At 44.2% G+C, this 16255-nt stretch overlaps 1 protein-coding gene across 2 annotated transcripts in view; it reads left to right on the forward strand.

Annotated features, from left to right (window-relative positions):
- The window catches only part of rundc3b (RUN domain containing 3b), a 118828-nt gene that overhangs the window by 97490 nt on the left and 5083 nt on the right, over positions 1-16255 (forward strand). Inside the window, exons 8-10 of one of the 2 annotated variants that reach the window (XM_068006945.1) lie at positions 1693-1850; positions 12022-12168; positions 13351-13514. In XM_068006945.1, the coding sequence (XP_067863046.1) occupies positions 1693-1850; positions 12022-12168; positions 13351-13514 (469 nt within the window). The remainder of the gene's footprint in view (positions 1-1692; positions 1851-12021; positions 12169-13350; positions 13515-16255) is intronic. The other variant, XM_068006951.1, reaches the window with a different exon arrangement.

The raw sequence follows: 16255 nt of genomic DNA on the forward strand, positions 1-16255 counted from the left end.
TTTGGCTAAGATCAGAAGTGTACTCTGTGGGGGTTTCCTCTTACATTTTCACAGTCTCTTTCACATTTCCTAGAAGTAAAGGGAATTAGTGGTTACGGGGAGCGGGCAGGAAAATGGACATGAATTTAGATTTGAGGTTAGGATCAGATCAGCCATGATCTTATTGAATGGCGGAGCAGGCTCGAGGGGACGATTGGCCTACTCTTGCTCCTATTTCTTATGTTCTTATGTTCCTGCAGTGAAAATATCCAGCTGTACCTTTCGTCGGCCATTTACTACATCTTCCAATTGCTCTAAGCAAATAACTGATCTTCAGAGCCACTATTTTATGGTGACTGAATAAGTTAAATTCTATTTTCATTATATGGGATTCCAGGAATTTCTAACAATGATTTGGGGATTGCATTTGCGATTCTGACCATTTATCGTCATTGGTTTCTGGTGACTGAATAACTCAAATTAAGATCATGGGATTTTTGAGAACAGCATTCTGCAATTACACCTGTCTTTCCACAACAACTGCAAATCAGTGACCTTGCTGATATTCAAAGCACAGTGCTTCAGTGAAGTTCTCTTCTGCTATGTGTGTGCTTCCTTTTCTATTTGGATCCTGCAAACCTCCCAGCAGCTGCTTATATACTTAATACATCCATGTTGATATTGTTGAAATCAAATATTGTTGTTGCAGGGTATTATTACAATTGAGTTTTATTTTAATCTGAGTACCTGTGGCTTCTAAATCTTTTATAGTTATGTGCTCGCTGACCTACATTGGCTCCCAGTCCTGCAACCTCTCAATCTTAAAATTCTCATCCGTTTTCAGATCCCTCCATGGCCTCGCCCCTCCCAATCTCTGTAACCTCCTCCAGCCCTACAACCCTCTGAGATCTCTGTGCTCCTCCAATTCTGGCCTCTTGCACATCCCCGATTTTCTTTGCTCCACCATTGGCAACCGTGCCTTCAGCTGCCTAAGCACTAAACTCTGGAATTTCCTCCTTAATCCTCCTCGCCTCTCTCCCTTTCTCTCTTCCTTTAAGATGCTCCTTAAAAACCTACCTCTTTGACCAAGCTTCCGGCCCTGATGTCTCCTTATGTGGCTCAGTGTCAAATTTTGTTTGATAATTGCTCCTGTGAAGTGCCTTGGGACATTTTACTAGATCATTGTTGATTTTACAGGTCACAAAAATGCAATGCTCTGGTCATTTCAGTAATAATCTCTAATTTCTATAAGCACTTTGAATTGTTTGTTTTCAACACAGACCTATCATGCCTTTGTCTATAGACAAATATTTAATGAGTGAAGAGAGTTTGTAGTAAAATAACCTTGCACTGAGGAGATGTACTTTCAAAGTTACGTTCATGTGTATCTGCTCAACTCATTTACAAAATTGGTTTTCACTGTTCACACTGGATGAAGGATGTGAACACTGCATCATTCAGAAGCTAAAAGTGCTGTGGAGTTGAGCATGATTCCACGAGCATGTGAGGACGGGTACGGCTTGCCTCTCTCAAACAGCAGTCTGTATCGAATAATATGTGGGTAGAGTTTGAGTTTGGCTTATTATTTTCAGTATCTGCAGAGTGAGAAAATATTTTGATAAACTTGGACTGCCAATAGGAGTGGAATGCTGTATCTGTGTGCTTTTTTAAAAAAAAAAATCTCTTCAATTGTCATTGTTTAATTGTTCCTAGGGCTACCTGGAAGAGTTGGTACGTTTGCGAGAAGCTCAGCTTGCAGAGTCAGTTGCTCAAAACAAACTTGTTCTACAGAGAATGGAGGAGACTGACCTGAACCACAAATTGGAGAAAGAGCAACTGGAGTTCATCATCCTGGAACTGCAGGATCAGCTGTAAGGAATACAATTGTGCACCAGTGCTCGAGCCATATTGAGGCAACTCAACTCTTCACAACCTCTTTTAATGCAGCATTTATCAGAAGCACTGGAGGCAGTGCAGGGAGGAGCCATAAGGCTGATCCCCAGAGCATGACTTTTTTTCCTGAAGGTGGGAACTCAGCGGGTGGGTAGATTTCCGTGTGGGGAAACCCGGAAATCAAGTGAGTGCTTCGGAGTTTGCGATTGCAACTCAAATGAAGGCAATTATTTTTATTTCCGGGTTTCCTGAGCGACAACTAGCCAGATTAACAGGACTGACTGGCTGGCTGCCTGTCGGGAGGGAAAGCAGACAGGGAGCAGATGCCAGGTAAGTGGGGGCCGTCGGAGACTTCGCGGGGTGGGGGTGGGATGGTTGGAGCCATTGGTGGGGAGAGGTCTCTGCCATCGGGAGGGGAGGGGGTCTAGACTATCTGCAGCGGGTGATGGGGGGGGCGGGGATCCTCGGCTATGGGGCCATGGAGGGGGTGAGGGGGGTGGGGGAGTCTCGGGGTCAATGTTGGTTCAAATTGTAACCAGAAATTTTTGGGATGGGGAGTGGTTGGGTGGGAATGAGAGTTTGTGATCCTATGTCAGAATTTCTGCTCAGTGGTGGGGAGGAGAAGGTTTGTTGTCCTATCCTGGAATTTCTGCTATGTGTTTTTGGTCCTATGCTGTGGTGATGCATTTGGACTTATGGGGCTCGATTTTTGGACGTCCGAGCTGGCCGGTTCGTGGCGGAGGGGGGCTCTGAAAATCGGGGATTTCCGGGGCGGGTCCGGAGCCTGGCTCCAACCCACCCACTTCCGGGTTTTCCAGTGACGCGCTTAAATGCACGCGCAGCCCCCACGTGCGGGACTCCTGCCGGTGGGATCCCACTTAAGGCAATTAATTAGATAACTCAGGTCATTTGCAGGCCTGATTTGTAGGATATTTTAGGAGGGGTGGGATTTTCAACTCAACTAAGACTGTTTCCCGTACTGGGGGAAACACTCCCAGTTGAAATGGACGTGTTGCAGCCACCAGCCTGTGGAAGCTGCAAAGGTCCATTTGACAGGTGGGGGGTCGGGGGGGGGGGGGGGGGGGGTTGGAGACGGCCACTCTGTCACTTTGGCCTCCACCACTCTCCTCCTAACAATAAAATTCACCAACTTGCACACTTACCCCAGTGTCCAGACACATGTACCTACCTTGCGGACCCCCTCAGATGTACATCTTCCGGATGGGGGCCGCCGTAGCTGCAGTCATGACCTCCTCAGAGGGCGAACAGCATCACCAGACTCACCATCCACGCCATCCACCTCTGACACGTGGAGCTCTACAACACAGTGCTGTGACACATCCACCTGCACAGCAGGAGGGAGGGCAACGGCAGAGAGAGATACGTCGCAGAGGGCACTACCCTCGCCACAGGGTCCACAGACCGAGGCTCAGCTTCCTGGACCTCTCTGAGCAGCAGTGCACACGGAGGCTCAGAGTCACTCGACATGTAGTCGTGGATATCTGCAGCCTCCTTCATGCCGAGCTGCTCCCAGCTGGCCTGAGCACCATCTTTTTACCTGTCGCTGTCAAAGTCACCACTGCCCTCAACAACTTCTCCGCATCCTTTCAGTGTGCCACCGGGGACATTGCCGGCATCTCAGTCGTCTGCACAGAAAAGCCCTGCAAATACACCTACACCCACTCTGCAGTGACACAATGGGTGGCATCAGTTGTGGGTCTTCATAGTGATCCTCAGGAAAGGGCATTATTGCGCAAACCAGACAAGATTTGCGAAGACGTGGCAGTACTGGTGATAACAAATTTTTATAATTTTTTCCAAAACAAAGGAAAATAAATCAAAAACATGACATTTCATCTTTCACCCTTGTGCATCACCTTTGTGCTCACAAATCCTTAGCCTTACGTTTACGGGAACCCCTATGTGGTGCTACCCCTGTGGCTTCAGCAGAGGTAGTGGCAGGTTGCTCTTGTTCATGCCCTGACCGATGAGATGCTTTGCGCGGACACCCTCTGGGTTTCGGTGCCCGTGAGGGCCCCTCCATCTGCACCTGTGCAGGGGCAGACTCGGCCACCTGGAGAGGGGGCAGCATTGCAGGTACAGGTTGAGAGGGGGGCAACAGGTGAGACGTGGGAGCGCTTTGAGTGGCATCCCCACTTCCATGTCCCCTTTCACCATCATCCCTCTCCTGGCCCAGGCCCACATCACTCCTTCCACCCTGCTGGACGACAGTTTGGAGGACTTGTGTGAAGCCTTGGAAGGCCAGTTGTGTCCGCGTGTTTAAGGCGGCAGAATGTTGCTCACCCTGAATCCGAACGGCCGTTGTCAGGGCCTGAATGGACTCATTGTTGAGCCGTGCTTGACGCTCGATGGAGGCTAGCCTTTCCTCCATCGCAGACATTCCCGCACCTACCTGCGACACTATCTCAGAGATACCTTCACGTCCCTGTGACCGTATTCCACCCATGCAGGAGTTGGAAGACTCCATCCTCTGTGCGATTGTGGAGAGTGCACGTGGCAACTGTTCCAGTACCTCGGCAATGTGCTGCTGACCCTCGATGACTCTCCTTTTAACGGCTGGTCCCCAGGGTTCAGCATCTGGGTCCAGTTGAGCAGAGCCTGGAGAAGAGTGCTCCAACTGACGTGGACTCTCCACGGCTGCCCCTGCCACCAGGGTCTGCTCATGCTCACGTGCGTGGTGACTCACCATGTGCAAGCCCAACTAAGTGAGGACGGGGACCCACCGAGGTGTGTGTATCTGCGCTGGTGGATGGATGGCTCAGATGTGACGATGCTCCATCAGAGGCCGGCAGGTCCTCCTGAGGAATCGCCCTCCGCAGTCACAGCGGTCGCAGATGGCCCTGCAAGAGAACAGAAAGCAATATGAAGCATGTGGACAGATGTTGAGGTGCTGCAGATGCCAAGTGATGCTAAGATCATTTGCCATCATGAGTGCTGAGTGTTAGATTTCTGTCACCAGCCGCTTGTGCACTCCCAGTCTCGGCGTCCGTCACGGACGGGCACTCCAGCATCCGGCTTATTTCGAGTGCCTGCTGCTCCGCATCTGTTAATGCCACCTGGTGTGGCGGGGCCCCTCTGGTCCTTGCCCTCTCCCGAGCATTCTGGCATCTCTTCTCCTATCAAGGCAAAATACAGAGGCATGATTGAGTGATGGTTGCACGGTGACCCGCTGCATGTATTGTTGTGGGTGGGGGTGAGTGTGAGAGACATAGCCATGAGATTGTATGAAGATTGGGTTGCGTGGTAGTGTTTGAATGGGAACTGGGGCGGTGAGTACGTGCAGGCAAGGTGAGGATGATAGTTGAGTGGATGTGAGGAGTGATGCGAGAGCGTTGTGGTGGCAGTGCAGAAGGAGTTGTGTGGGAGAATGCGTAAGTATACCCACTTTGGTTGACCTGGTTAGGTCATTAAATCTTTTCCTGCACTGCACCCAGGTTCTGGACACATTGCCGGTGTTGGTGACCTCCTCGGCCATCTCCAGCCAGGCCCTCTTGGTGGTAGAGGGAGGACACTTATGAAAAATTTCCCTTCTACTCCTCATCCCATTGAGCAGCACCTGGAGTGAGGAGTCAGAGAACCTTGGAGCAGCCTTGCTTCTGGCCTGCTCCATGCTTCTAAATTGGTTGTTTGCTGCAGCAGGAGCTTCGGAGGACTGCCCCTTTAAATAGGGCTTCTCCTGCTGACAGCCTGTGATGCGGGTGCGCAGTCCGCCCGCTGCGCAGCTTTCCAGCGCGAAACCCGGAAGCCAAGGTAAGTGCCTTCAATTAGGCTGCGATTGCGTGTAGAGCACCCCGAATTCACTGGCCGCGTTCCCCACGAGCCCAGTCAAACCCCCCCCCCCCCCCACTGCCAACCCGCCTCCCTCCTAATATCGACCCCATGGTAATTTTTCTGGCGGAGGAGTTGTTCTCAGATATATGCTCCTTGGCTTGGTTGCCAATTTTTTCTCATTGGGTGGGGTTTGATTTTTTTTTCGCTCAGTTGAGTGCGGGCCACGTTTATTATTCTCTCTGGGGATGTAGAAAGTGATGCAATGGTGCTGTGGTGGAGAGATTTCTTTTCACTGCTTGCAGTTTTTGCTAGTTGACCTCCCATGGCATTGTACATGAAGAATCAAAACCAATGCTACTTCTCAGGTCAACCAAGCAAGATAATTGAACCAAGACAGGGAGGGAAGGGATGAGGGAGAGAGTAAGAACAGTGAAGGCAGATTGAGTGAGGGGGATGGGAAGGGAAAGGAATGTGGAGGGGAGAGAAGGCATGAAGAACTGCCTCCAGATTCAGGCCAGGAATAAGGAACATATATCAGGGTGAGCAGGAGAGAAGTGATTTGATGATCAGTGCAATATAAATTTTGAACTTCCTAACAGCACCAGCACTAGCATAAGCATTAAAAGTTGAAAAGCATAACTGATGTCCCTGGCAATTATTTTCTGCTGCATATGGGAAATGTGCTGGATTCAATCAAAGGGCCTGGCAACCACTGCTGAGGGAAGACTCAACTGAGGAAAAAGAAGGACCTTTATGAACTCCAGTGTGGAAAGTAGGTTTATTGGAACAGATATGACAGAGAAGGAGAAAATTAGAGAAAGGGATGAAATATTTACTGGAAGTGTGGTGCGAAGAAACACAATCCAAATAGTTGTAGGAGTCTGAACTTGTGATAAAAATCTGTGGAAAGCCTATTGCCAAAGATGGAGAGAAAGAAAGCCAGAAAAAGAAGAGATGGACCGCACAAAGGTAAAGAATGGAAGAGAATTGGAAAAATATTTGAAGTGCTATAATTTGGATTAGCAAAATAGCCAAGTTCTTATAAAATTTTATGATTGTGTCAAGTAACTTGACTGCAGAATATTCCAATATTTCAAATTTTGTCATCATTCTTGAAAATATAAGCTTGTGCACATACTCAAGATTGATTCAGGGTGTTAACAATTGATTATTTTCTGATTCTTGAATTTAATTGAATGATAGCTAGAAGAATGAATAGAGACCCAACACAAAGAACTCTCAGGCAAACGTTCGCTGGAGAGAACTGAGACCAGCTGCAATATTTGAGCTTTTATTGATATGTCAATCACAGGTTTAAACGGCCAAATCAACATCGGTTGCATCTCGCCACTGTTTCAATGGTGAGATTCAGAAGCCAAGGGAAACCCGTGCAGGTGAAGTAAAATTCATTTCACATTCAGAATCAATTAAAAAAATTACTTACCTCGAATATTTCAACTAGGTAAATTGCCCCGTTAATGATCCGCACCCGCAAAATCGAGCCCGTGGAGTCTCACTAACAAAATGGAATCCATTCTAATTCTAATTCTAATTCTAATTGATCTGGGGACTTGTCTAAGCACAATTAGCCTTTAATCGAACTAGAAAGGCACAGCAATTACACTTTGTGGCCATAAAAGGATATGAAAGTGAATTTTAGTAGCAAAATAATGTTATGTGCATTATGTGCATCATTGGTTAGGCATTAACTGGAGTATTATGTCTAATTCTGGGTGCCACACTTTAGGAAAGATGTCAAGGCCTTTAGGGGAATGCAGAGGAGTTTTACTAGAATGGTACCAGGGATGAGGGACCTCAGTTATGTGGAGAGACTAGAGAAGCTGGGATTGTTCTCCTTAAAGCACAGAAGGTTAAGGGGAGATTTAATAGAGGTGCTCAAAATTCTGAGGGGGCTTTGATATAGTTAATAAGGAGAAACTGGTTCCACCGGCTTGTGGGTCAGTAACCAGAAGACACAGATTTACGGATAATTGGCAAAATAACCAGAGGGAAGATGAGACATTTTTTTAATGCATCGAGTTGTTATGATCTGGAATGCACTGCCTGAAAGGGTGGTGGAAGCAGATTCAATAGTAACTTTCAAAAGGGAATAGGATATATACTTGAAAAGGAAAAAATTGCAGGACTATGGGGAAATGCGGGGGAGTGGGACTAATTGGATAGCTCTTTCAAAGAGTTGGCACAGGCACGATGGGCCAAATGGCCTCCTTCTGTGCTGTATGATTCTATGTTGTGTAATGTTCCTGTCCTTATAAACCAGTGTATCCTCTGACTTATCGTGAACAGTGCCACAGGAAATCCACTGGCAGTGTCATAACCATGAAATTTGTGCTGCCATAACATTGATTCAGCCATTGTTGGGTTTTGTGAAGATAAGCATAACAAGGAACAGAAAAAAAAATTGAAATGCAGCCTATAGAGTTGCTTGTCATGTACACTTCTCCGCTGGTGTGACAGCTGGTTTTAAGCATCACTGAAATGAAACTATTGCAATTAAAAATGCCATAACCTACTTAAGTTCGTTCTTCTTTATGATCCACTGACTTATGTAAAACAGACACACTGAATATTGCAGTGTGACATATTCACTGCAATGGCAATTGTTTTTATATTCTGCAACCCTTTTTAGTACCTATGTTTTTAAAAGCATGTTTTATTAAGTGTGGTGTGTGTGTGTATATATATAGGAGAGGGTTACAGGTTGCTTTTAAAATGTATAAATTCAATCTGTACCGCCAGAAAAACAGTTCTATCCGCACCTAATTCACTAATTTCTTGTCTGTCCAGGTAATTGATCACTAGAACTAACCTTATCTTTACTGTATAGTAGATGCAGCCGGTTTTAACGTAACCATTTCTAAAGTCCCACTTCTCCCCCTATACTTCCAATAAGTATATTTGCTTTATTGCAGTTTCATTTATTGCAATTCTCAATTATGTGCAAGTGTGGCATGCAGAAATCCCACTTTAATGAGATTTGTCGCCTTTGAACCTGAGGCTTTCACCTCTCAATCTGATTGGGTTCAGTGGTCAACGTCCATAAGTACTGGCTTGTCCTGACTTCCACCTGTTTGTTGGTGTCTGGGTGAGCGAGGAATGGAAGTTGTTTTTCCAGGTTGCTGAACACAAAAAGCAGTGTGACTTGTTGCTGCCCGAGTAAGAAGCTGTTTTGAACAGTTTGAAGGAATTGAAGATTCAAAAGCTAGTCTCTCAGAAACCTAGCATTTCTGAATCTCAGGTCTCTTAAATTCTCAAAAGAAAAGCGGACGCCTTGAAGGACTGGGAAAGAAATGTGAACCGGGCTAGGAAATGGAAGCGTGAAAGTAAGATTGCCGATGTTGATGAAAATCAGAAAATCCCACCCGACCGATGCTTGTTGAAAACTAATGGTAATGAGCTTCCCAAAGAACTCGGCGTGGAAAGCTTTGAAGCATCGAAGGAATCCCTGTGCCACTGGAAAGTGAGACACAACCTTGTCTACAAAAAGCTGTGTGGTGGGAAAAAGTGATAAACCTGTTACGGATGCATGAACTGACTGGTTTATTAACAGAGTATTCTTGACTGCATTTACAATTGCAACAAGACCGGACTATTCTATTGCACCCTGCCTGATCAAACGTACCCAAAAAAAAGAGATGAACGATGGCAAAATGAAAAAAGAACACCGTGCATTGTTGTCGTGTTCTAACCAAACTGGATCAGGCAAGGTGAAACTGTCTCCACCCCTACCTCAGCTCATCTGCTGCTGAAACCATCATTCATATCTTTGTTACCTCTAGACTCGACTATTCCAATGCCTTCCTGGCCGGCCTCCCACCTTGCACCCTCTGTAAACTTGAGCTCATCCAAAACACTGCCTGTATCATAACTCACACCAAGTCCCGTTCACCATCACCCCATGCTCGCTGACCTACACTGGCTCCCGGTCCGGCAAAGCCTCAATTTTAAAATTCTCATCCTTGTTTTCAAATCCCTCCATGGCCTTGCCCCTCCCTATCTCTGTAACCTCTCCCAGCTCTACAATCCTCCAAGACCTCTACACTCCTCCAATTCTGGTCTCTTGCGCATCCCTGATTTTCATCACCTCACCATTGGCGGCCGTGCCTTCAGCTGCCTAGGCCCTAAGGTCTGGCATTCACTCCCTAAACCTCTCCACCTCTCTCTCCTTTTAAGGTGCTCCTTAAAATCTTACCTCTTTGACCAAGCTTTTGGTCGCCTGTCCTAATATATCCTTATGTGGCTTGGTGTCAAATTTTGTTTGATAATGCTCCTGTGAGGCACCTTGGGACGTTTTACTAAGTTAAATGCAAGTTGTTGTGATCAGGAAAAGCAAGAACCCCCATTGCTTTAAAACTGTGAAAATCTTTTCAACTGATTATGAAGGCAGCACTAATGCTTGGATGACACAAACAATTTTTGGAAAGTGGATGCCAGGATGAGAAAGTGGCACAAGAAGATAGTACCTTTGATGGATATTACCACTTGCCATGATGTGGCTCCTAATCTCACACGTAGGAAAGCCCACTTTTGCCATCTAACACCACTTTCATCATCCAAACCCTGGACCAAGGCATGAAGCAACACTACAAGAAACAATTCCTGCACAAGGTGTTTTCTGTTTTAAATTCCATTGAGTAAACTGGCATTTCACAGGTTATTAAAAACTATAGCGTGTTGGATGCTCTGCACTTATTCAGAAGAGCTTGGAATGCAGTGACTCCCAGCTGCATCAGTAACTGCTTTAGAAACTGTGGTGTGGTTTGGTTTCTAGTGAGGAAACCAATGACCCAATCGAAGTTGAGGTTGATGAAGGGATTCTCGGCAGTTTGATTGAGGCAGAGTTTAATCTTTTTGTTTCGTTGAATGATGACCTTGACATCTGCCGAGAGATAACTGATGCAGAAATCATTCCTTCTCTGAAAGACTCAGCAACAGAAGCTGCAGAAAATGTAACTGAAGATGTGCCACAGCTGGAAATTCCCGAAGTTGGAGAGGGAGCTTCTGCACTGTGCGTTCTGCGTTTGATTCATTGAGTCAAAAGACAGTGAAGCGTTTGATGAATCTTACGCACTGGTGGTTGACTATTTCCAATCTCTGCCAAAAAACATCACAGAATTCTTTGCAGCATAAAAATATCTTCTGAAACATGAGCATTTCCTTTAATTTTTAAGATGTTATACTGTATTCACCTTCTTAAGATGTTGTAATAATTTGTTGCATAAAAAACAAGATTTGAGCATTTTTATTTTTATAAAAATGTTTTACTGTATTAACCCTTGTTGTAAGATATTGTACAAAATTTAGGCAAATAAAGGTTGAAGTGCACCAGTCCATCCTTGACTTTTGTTGATTCCTGCTTTATAGAAATGTTATCCCAATTTGAGGTTGTCCCTACTGGTCGCAATTAAGTGGGTTCCACGGTATTTTAAAACCAATCAATAAAGCCTACCCCAGGTGCTTACCTGTGACTGGTGCCTCCTTTCTTTAACAGAACCACTATAAATAGGAGCAGTTTTGTAATATGCTGGGGCTCCCAGTGCTGTGCCATATCTTTAGATTTAGACTGTGGGGGCAGATTTTTACAGCACAGGTGCCAATGCAGTCTTCCACATGTAGAGTCATTTCTGGTCGTGGTCCTTTCCTGATGTTGGGGGAGGGGAGTTAGCAGAGTAGTAACTTAGCTAGTAAGTGAAATCTGCATCATCTGGCCTACACAGGCATTCCAATCACATAGCCTATCCGTTGCCAGAAAAAATGGCATTTAGCACCACCAATGGTAGCTTTTTTATTTGGTACCAATGGTGTTACTGATTCTGGAGCAGCTCAGGAAAGCTCTTCTCTGGAGGCAGCTGCATTGCCTCACTTACTTTACAAGCAAATACCACCAAGGTTGAGGCTGCTACCAATGGCTGTGGTGTAATTTATAGGAGCCAGGAGAGTTCCATTGTGTATACTACAATGCTTCTAATAATGTAAGAGTATTACTTGCTGTTGTTTGTTTACTGATTTAAGATTGAAGATATTGTCAGATATCTAAATCATGAATTAAAAATAGAAGGTAAAATGATTGCATTACTGGAAATTAATTGCTGTGTCAATGGGACTGGCAATTAGAGCTGTATATTACAACCTAAAAAATGTAGTGTTTTTTCCTCATCGAGTTGCAAAAATATCAAAAAACAGTCACACTTTGGAAGGTGAATAAATATTTAATGTTGAAAAGTAGTAGCACTAAATATAATACACTGTGGGTGCTAGCTACTACTGCAAGTAATTTTGGGCAATCTTAGGGATCCATTTTCTTATCAAAATCATATTGAACACCTTTTCTTACAGGGCAGTTTTAAAAAATAATGATTTGAGATCAAGACAAGAATTAACCGCGCACCTTACCAATCAGTGGCCCTCCCCAGGAGCCCTAGATGCGGATGCTGTCGCTTTGGATACACTTCTGTACAGAAAACAGTGTGGACAATGGGATGAGTATGTTCAAATATTATTTTTACAATTCAACTTTTTTTTTAAGTCATGGTTATTCTGTTATCTCAACTTCAAGATGATTTAACCATCAGCCTACCTTGCTCTGGTTAACTTGATGTTTTTATTTGTGAATATAAGGATGATTTTTTTTGACGACAGATTATTGTCCTGTAACATTAACCCCACTTCCTTTCTGCACCAATGCTGCCTGACTTGCTGAGTGTTTCCAGTATTTTCTGTTTGTATTTCAGATTTGCAGTATTTTGCTTTTTGACTTTTTCATTGTTGTCTTGTGTGTGATTCAGTTTAACAGACTTGTACTTTCTGGGCAGTTTTTCTCTTTTAATATGTAGGTCGTCATGGTTTTTTTTTAAAAGAGGATATCTCCTCTAATTCTTTTTCCTCTTTTTGCTCACCCTTCTGTTTTCAGACCACATACTTACCTGTAGCTAAGAGAGCTCTACCAATGCTGCTTTGAACTAGCCACCAGACTACAACAGTGTGTCGAACACACAACACTTTTCATTTTTATCATTGGCTCCTTTGATATGAAATTGATGTATTTTAGTTCATTAGTTAGAACGTAGTTGACAAAAAATGCTATTCTAGATCTGTAATATGGAGTCAAAATACATATGATTGGTGGAAATGTGAAAATTTAACGACTAATATTTGCCCTCTTCCAAATATAGTGAGTTAGTTTATGTGACTAATGTGTTGTCAGTGTCTTGTAGTCGCAAACAGCCATTTTCTATCCACAACTGATCAACACTTTTATTCACCGTTTTTCAGAATTTGTTGGTAATCGATGACTCTTCAATCTTGATGATTACACAATGAATAAAGCACACTCTGCAATCACGTTGCATAGTTTAGTGAATTAGTTACACTAGAAAAATAAACTGACAGATTTTTTCACGACACAACTGTGTAAAAGAGGGTCACAGGCAAAGCCAGCAAATGAAAGTAAACCCAAACTAATACAAATATATTAGGAGGGGACTAACTTTTTTTTTAAAAAAGTGTTACTGTTTCTAGGTGCATCTTACCCAGTCATCAGTCATGTAGTATTTGAAATCTAGAATTTTTTTGTGTGAAATATTTTGTTACAGTTTATGAGATAAGTAGTCTTCAGTGCTTGTAATTTAAAGACTTGACTATTTGTTTAACATTACTTTCACACAGAGTCTTGGCGAGCTTCCAAGGTGTTGCTGTGATTTGTCTTTGCAGGCACAGTTTTCAAAGTTTGGAGCAGCTCTCAGCAGAGATCAGTCTTTCTTCAACCTCACTAGATCCATTGCACCCACAGAAAGAGGGGGAGGGAAGGCATGGAAACTCAAAAAGTGACGGTAACATTTAGGAAATAATTGATAGTGGCTTTGATGCCCTGACCTATGATCAGCACAGTTATCCTATTGTGTATTAAATACTTTCGGGTGCAATATTGGTGTGGACAAAAGCCTACTAGTATTCTGTATGAACAAGGTGTTCTCTGTCCACAATGTATGTCCCAAGGTGCACAGTATAAAGTATTGAACTTAGCATAGCCCCAATAAGCCAAGCACAAACTGAAGCATGTATATTTATGAATAACTGAAGCTAGACTAGCTGATTTGTTGGGACCATTCTGTGACATTCCCTTATTTTCCTCACCATTTCTTCCTCAATGACTTTAGTTACTGTTTTCATGGAGAGTATACCCACTGTTACCATCCCATAGAAATACTGGTAGACTGATAGCACAGTAAATGAGAGTATTGGAAGAATGTAGCGTTACATCCACAATCTTGTAGGTGTTCCCACTATCTGTTAAGCACAAGTCAAGCATTTCCTCCTGGGGGTAGGGTTGCCAACTCTGGTTGGGCATATCCCTGGTGGTTTCACCACATGACCTCCCACCTCCAGCCGCCCTGCTCAGTCAAACAGTCTTTTTTCCCACGTCCAATATTTTTATAACGAATAGAATCATAGAATGGTTACAGCACAGAAGGAGGCCAAATGAAAGTGTTCAAAGAAAGTTAAAAGAAGATACAATTTTTTTTTTTGATAAACCAATGTTTTTTCTCCAGGGTTGCTCGCAGCAGTCCTGGAAGCTCCAGGACAATCCTGGAGAGTTGGCAGCCCTACCTTGAGGGGGGGGGCAGAAGAATCCGAGCGAGAGCTAACTGGGCTGCTGTCATGCAGTTCCAAGAGGGCAGTTTTGTAATGTTAGTGAAAATTTCAGAGGAAGTCAGCCACTAAACTTCGTGGTCAGGGATTCTGAATGGCGTGTAAGCCCCATTGAAGGAAAAGCAAAGTAAATATCTGCGGCTTTTCCCACCTCTGCTCCCAAAACAGAAATTTGTAGCTCATTCTGTGTTTTTTTTTTTAATTCATTCTCTGGATGTAGGCATCACTGGCAAGGCCAAAATTTATTGTATTTTTGCCCATCCCTAGTTGCCCTGAGAGGTGGTGGTGGGCTGCCTTCTTGAACCACTGCAGTCCGTGTGGTAAAGGTGCTCTGACGATGCTGTTAGGTAGGAAGTTCCAGGATTTTGACCCGGTGACAATGAAGGAACAATGAGTGCAAAGGGTACAATAGTGTAGTGGTTATGTTACTGGACTAGTAATTCAGAGGCTTATATCAAGTAAATTGCTTTGAATAGTGGGGTTCAGCAGTAAGGTTGAATGCAAACAACAAAAAAATAAACATCCAAGCCAAAGATATGAGCAATGGTGCAATACCAAGAAACCGAAAACAGCATAAAATGAGGACTAATCTTATTAAAAGGCCAGTCAGGATTGTTTTAAAACTACTTCCAGTAGCTGTGGTTTGTTCTAACTTTAAAAGTGCACAGAGCTGACTTGGATCCAAAGGTGCAACTTATCAGTACTTCTGGGGCAGCACGGAAATGGCCTAAATGTGCCATGGAGCAGCACCAACTTCTTGTACCCTTGGAAATCCTGGGGAAGGTGCAAATCAGGCTCTGATCCCAATTTTCTCTCCCTCTGTGGCCCCTGCTTGCGTCACCAGCACACAGGAGAAGAATTTTAACCCTTTACTGTCTTTGAATATTTCTGTATTGCTATCCAAACATGTTTAAATTAAATTCACCTAGATTTTCTAATTGGCATGGATAAAGGGGAACCAGTGGACGTAGTGTATTTAGACTTTCAGAAGGCATTCGACAAGGTGCCACATAAAAGATTATTGCTCAAGATAAAGAATCACTGGATTGGGGGTAATATTCTGGCATGGGTGGAGGATTGGTTATCTAAGAGGAAGTAGAAAGTTGGGATAAATGGTTCATTCTCGGACTGGCAACCAGTAGCCAGTGGTGTTCCGCAGGGGTCGGTGCTGGGTCCCCAACTCTTTACAATCTATATTAACGATTTGGAGGAGGGGACCGAGTGTAACATATCAAAGTTTGCAGATGATACAAAGATGGGAGGGAAAGTAGAGAGTGAGGAGGACATAAAAAACCTACAAGGGGATATAGACAGGCTGGGTGAGTGGGCGGAGATTTGGCAGATGCAATACAATATTGGAAAATGTGAGGTAATGCACTTTGGCAGGAAAAATCAGAGAGCAAGTTATTATCTTAATGGCGAGAAACTGGAAAGTACTACAGTACAAAGGGATCTGGGGGGTCCTAGTGCAAGAAAATCAAAAAGTTAGTATGCAGGTGCAGCAGGTGATCAAGAAGGCCAACGGAATGTTGGCTTTTATTGCTAGGGGGATAGAATATAAAAACAGGGAGGTATTGCTGCAGTTATATAAGGTATTGGTGAGACCGCACCTGGAATACTGCATACAGTTTTGGTCTCCATACTTAAGAAAAGACATACTTGCTCTCGAGGCAGTACAAAGAAGGTTCACTCGGTTAATCCCGGGGATGAGGGGGCGGACTTATGAGGAGAGGTTGAGTAGATTGGGACTCTACTCATTGGAGTTCAGAAGAATGAGAGGCGATCTTATTGAAACATATAAGATTGTGAAGGGGCTTGATCGGGTGGATGCGGTAAGGATGTTCCCAAGGATGGGTGAAACTAAAACCAGGGGGCATAATCTTAGAATAAGGGGCTGCTCTTTCAAAACTGAGACGAGGAG

This window comes from Heptranchias perlo, chromosome 2, assembly GCF_035084215.1.
Source record: "Heptranchias perlo isolate sHepPer1 chromosome 2, sHepPer1.hap1, whole genome shotgun sequence".
NCBI classification, from domain to species: domain Eukaryota; kingdom Metazoa; phylum Chordata; class Chondrichthyes; order Hexanchiformes; family Hexanchidae; genus Heptranchias; species Heptranchias perlo.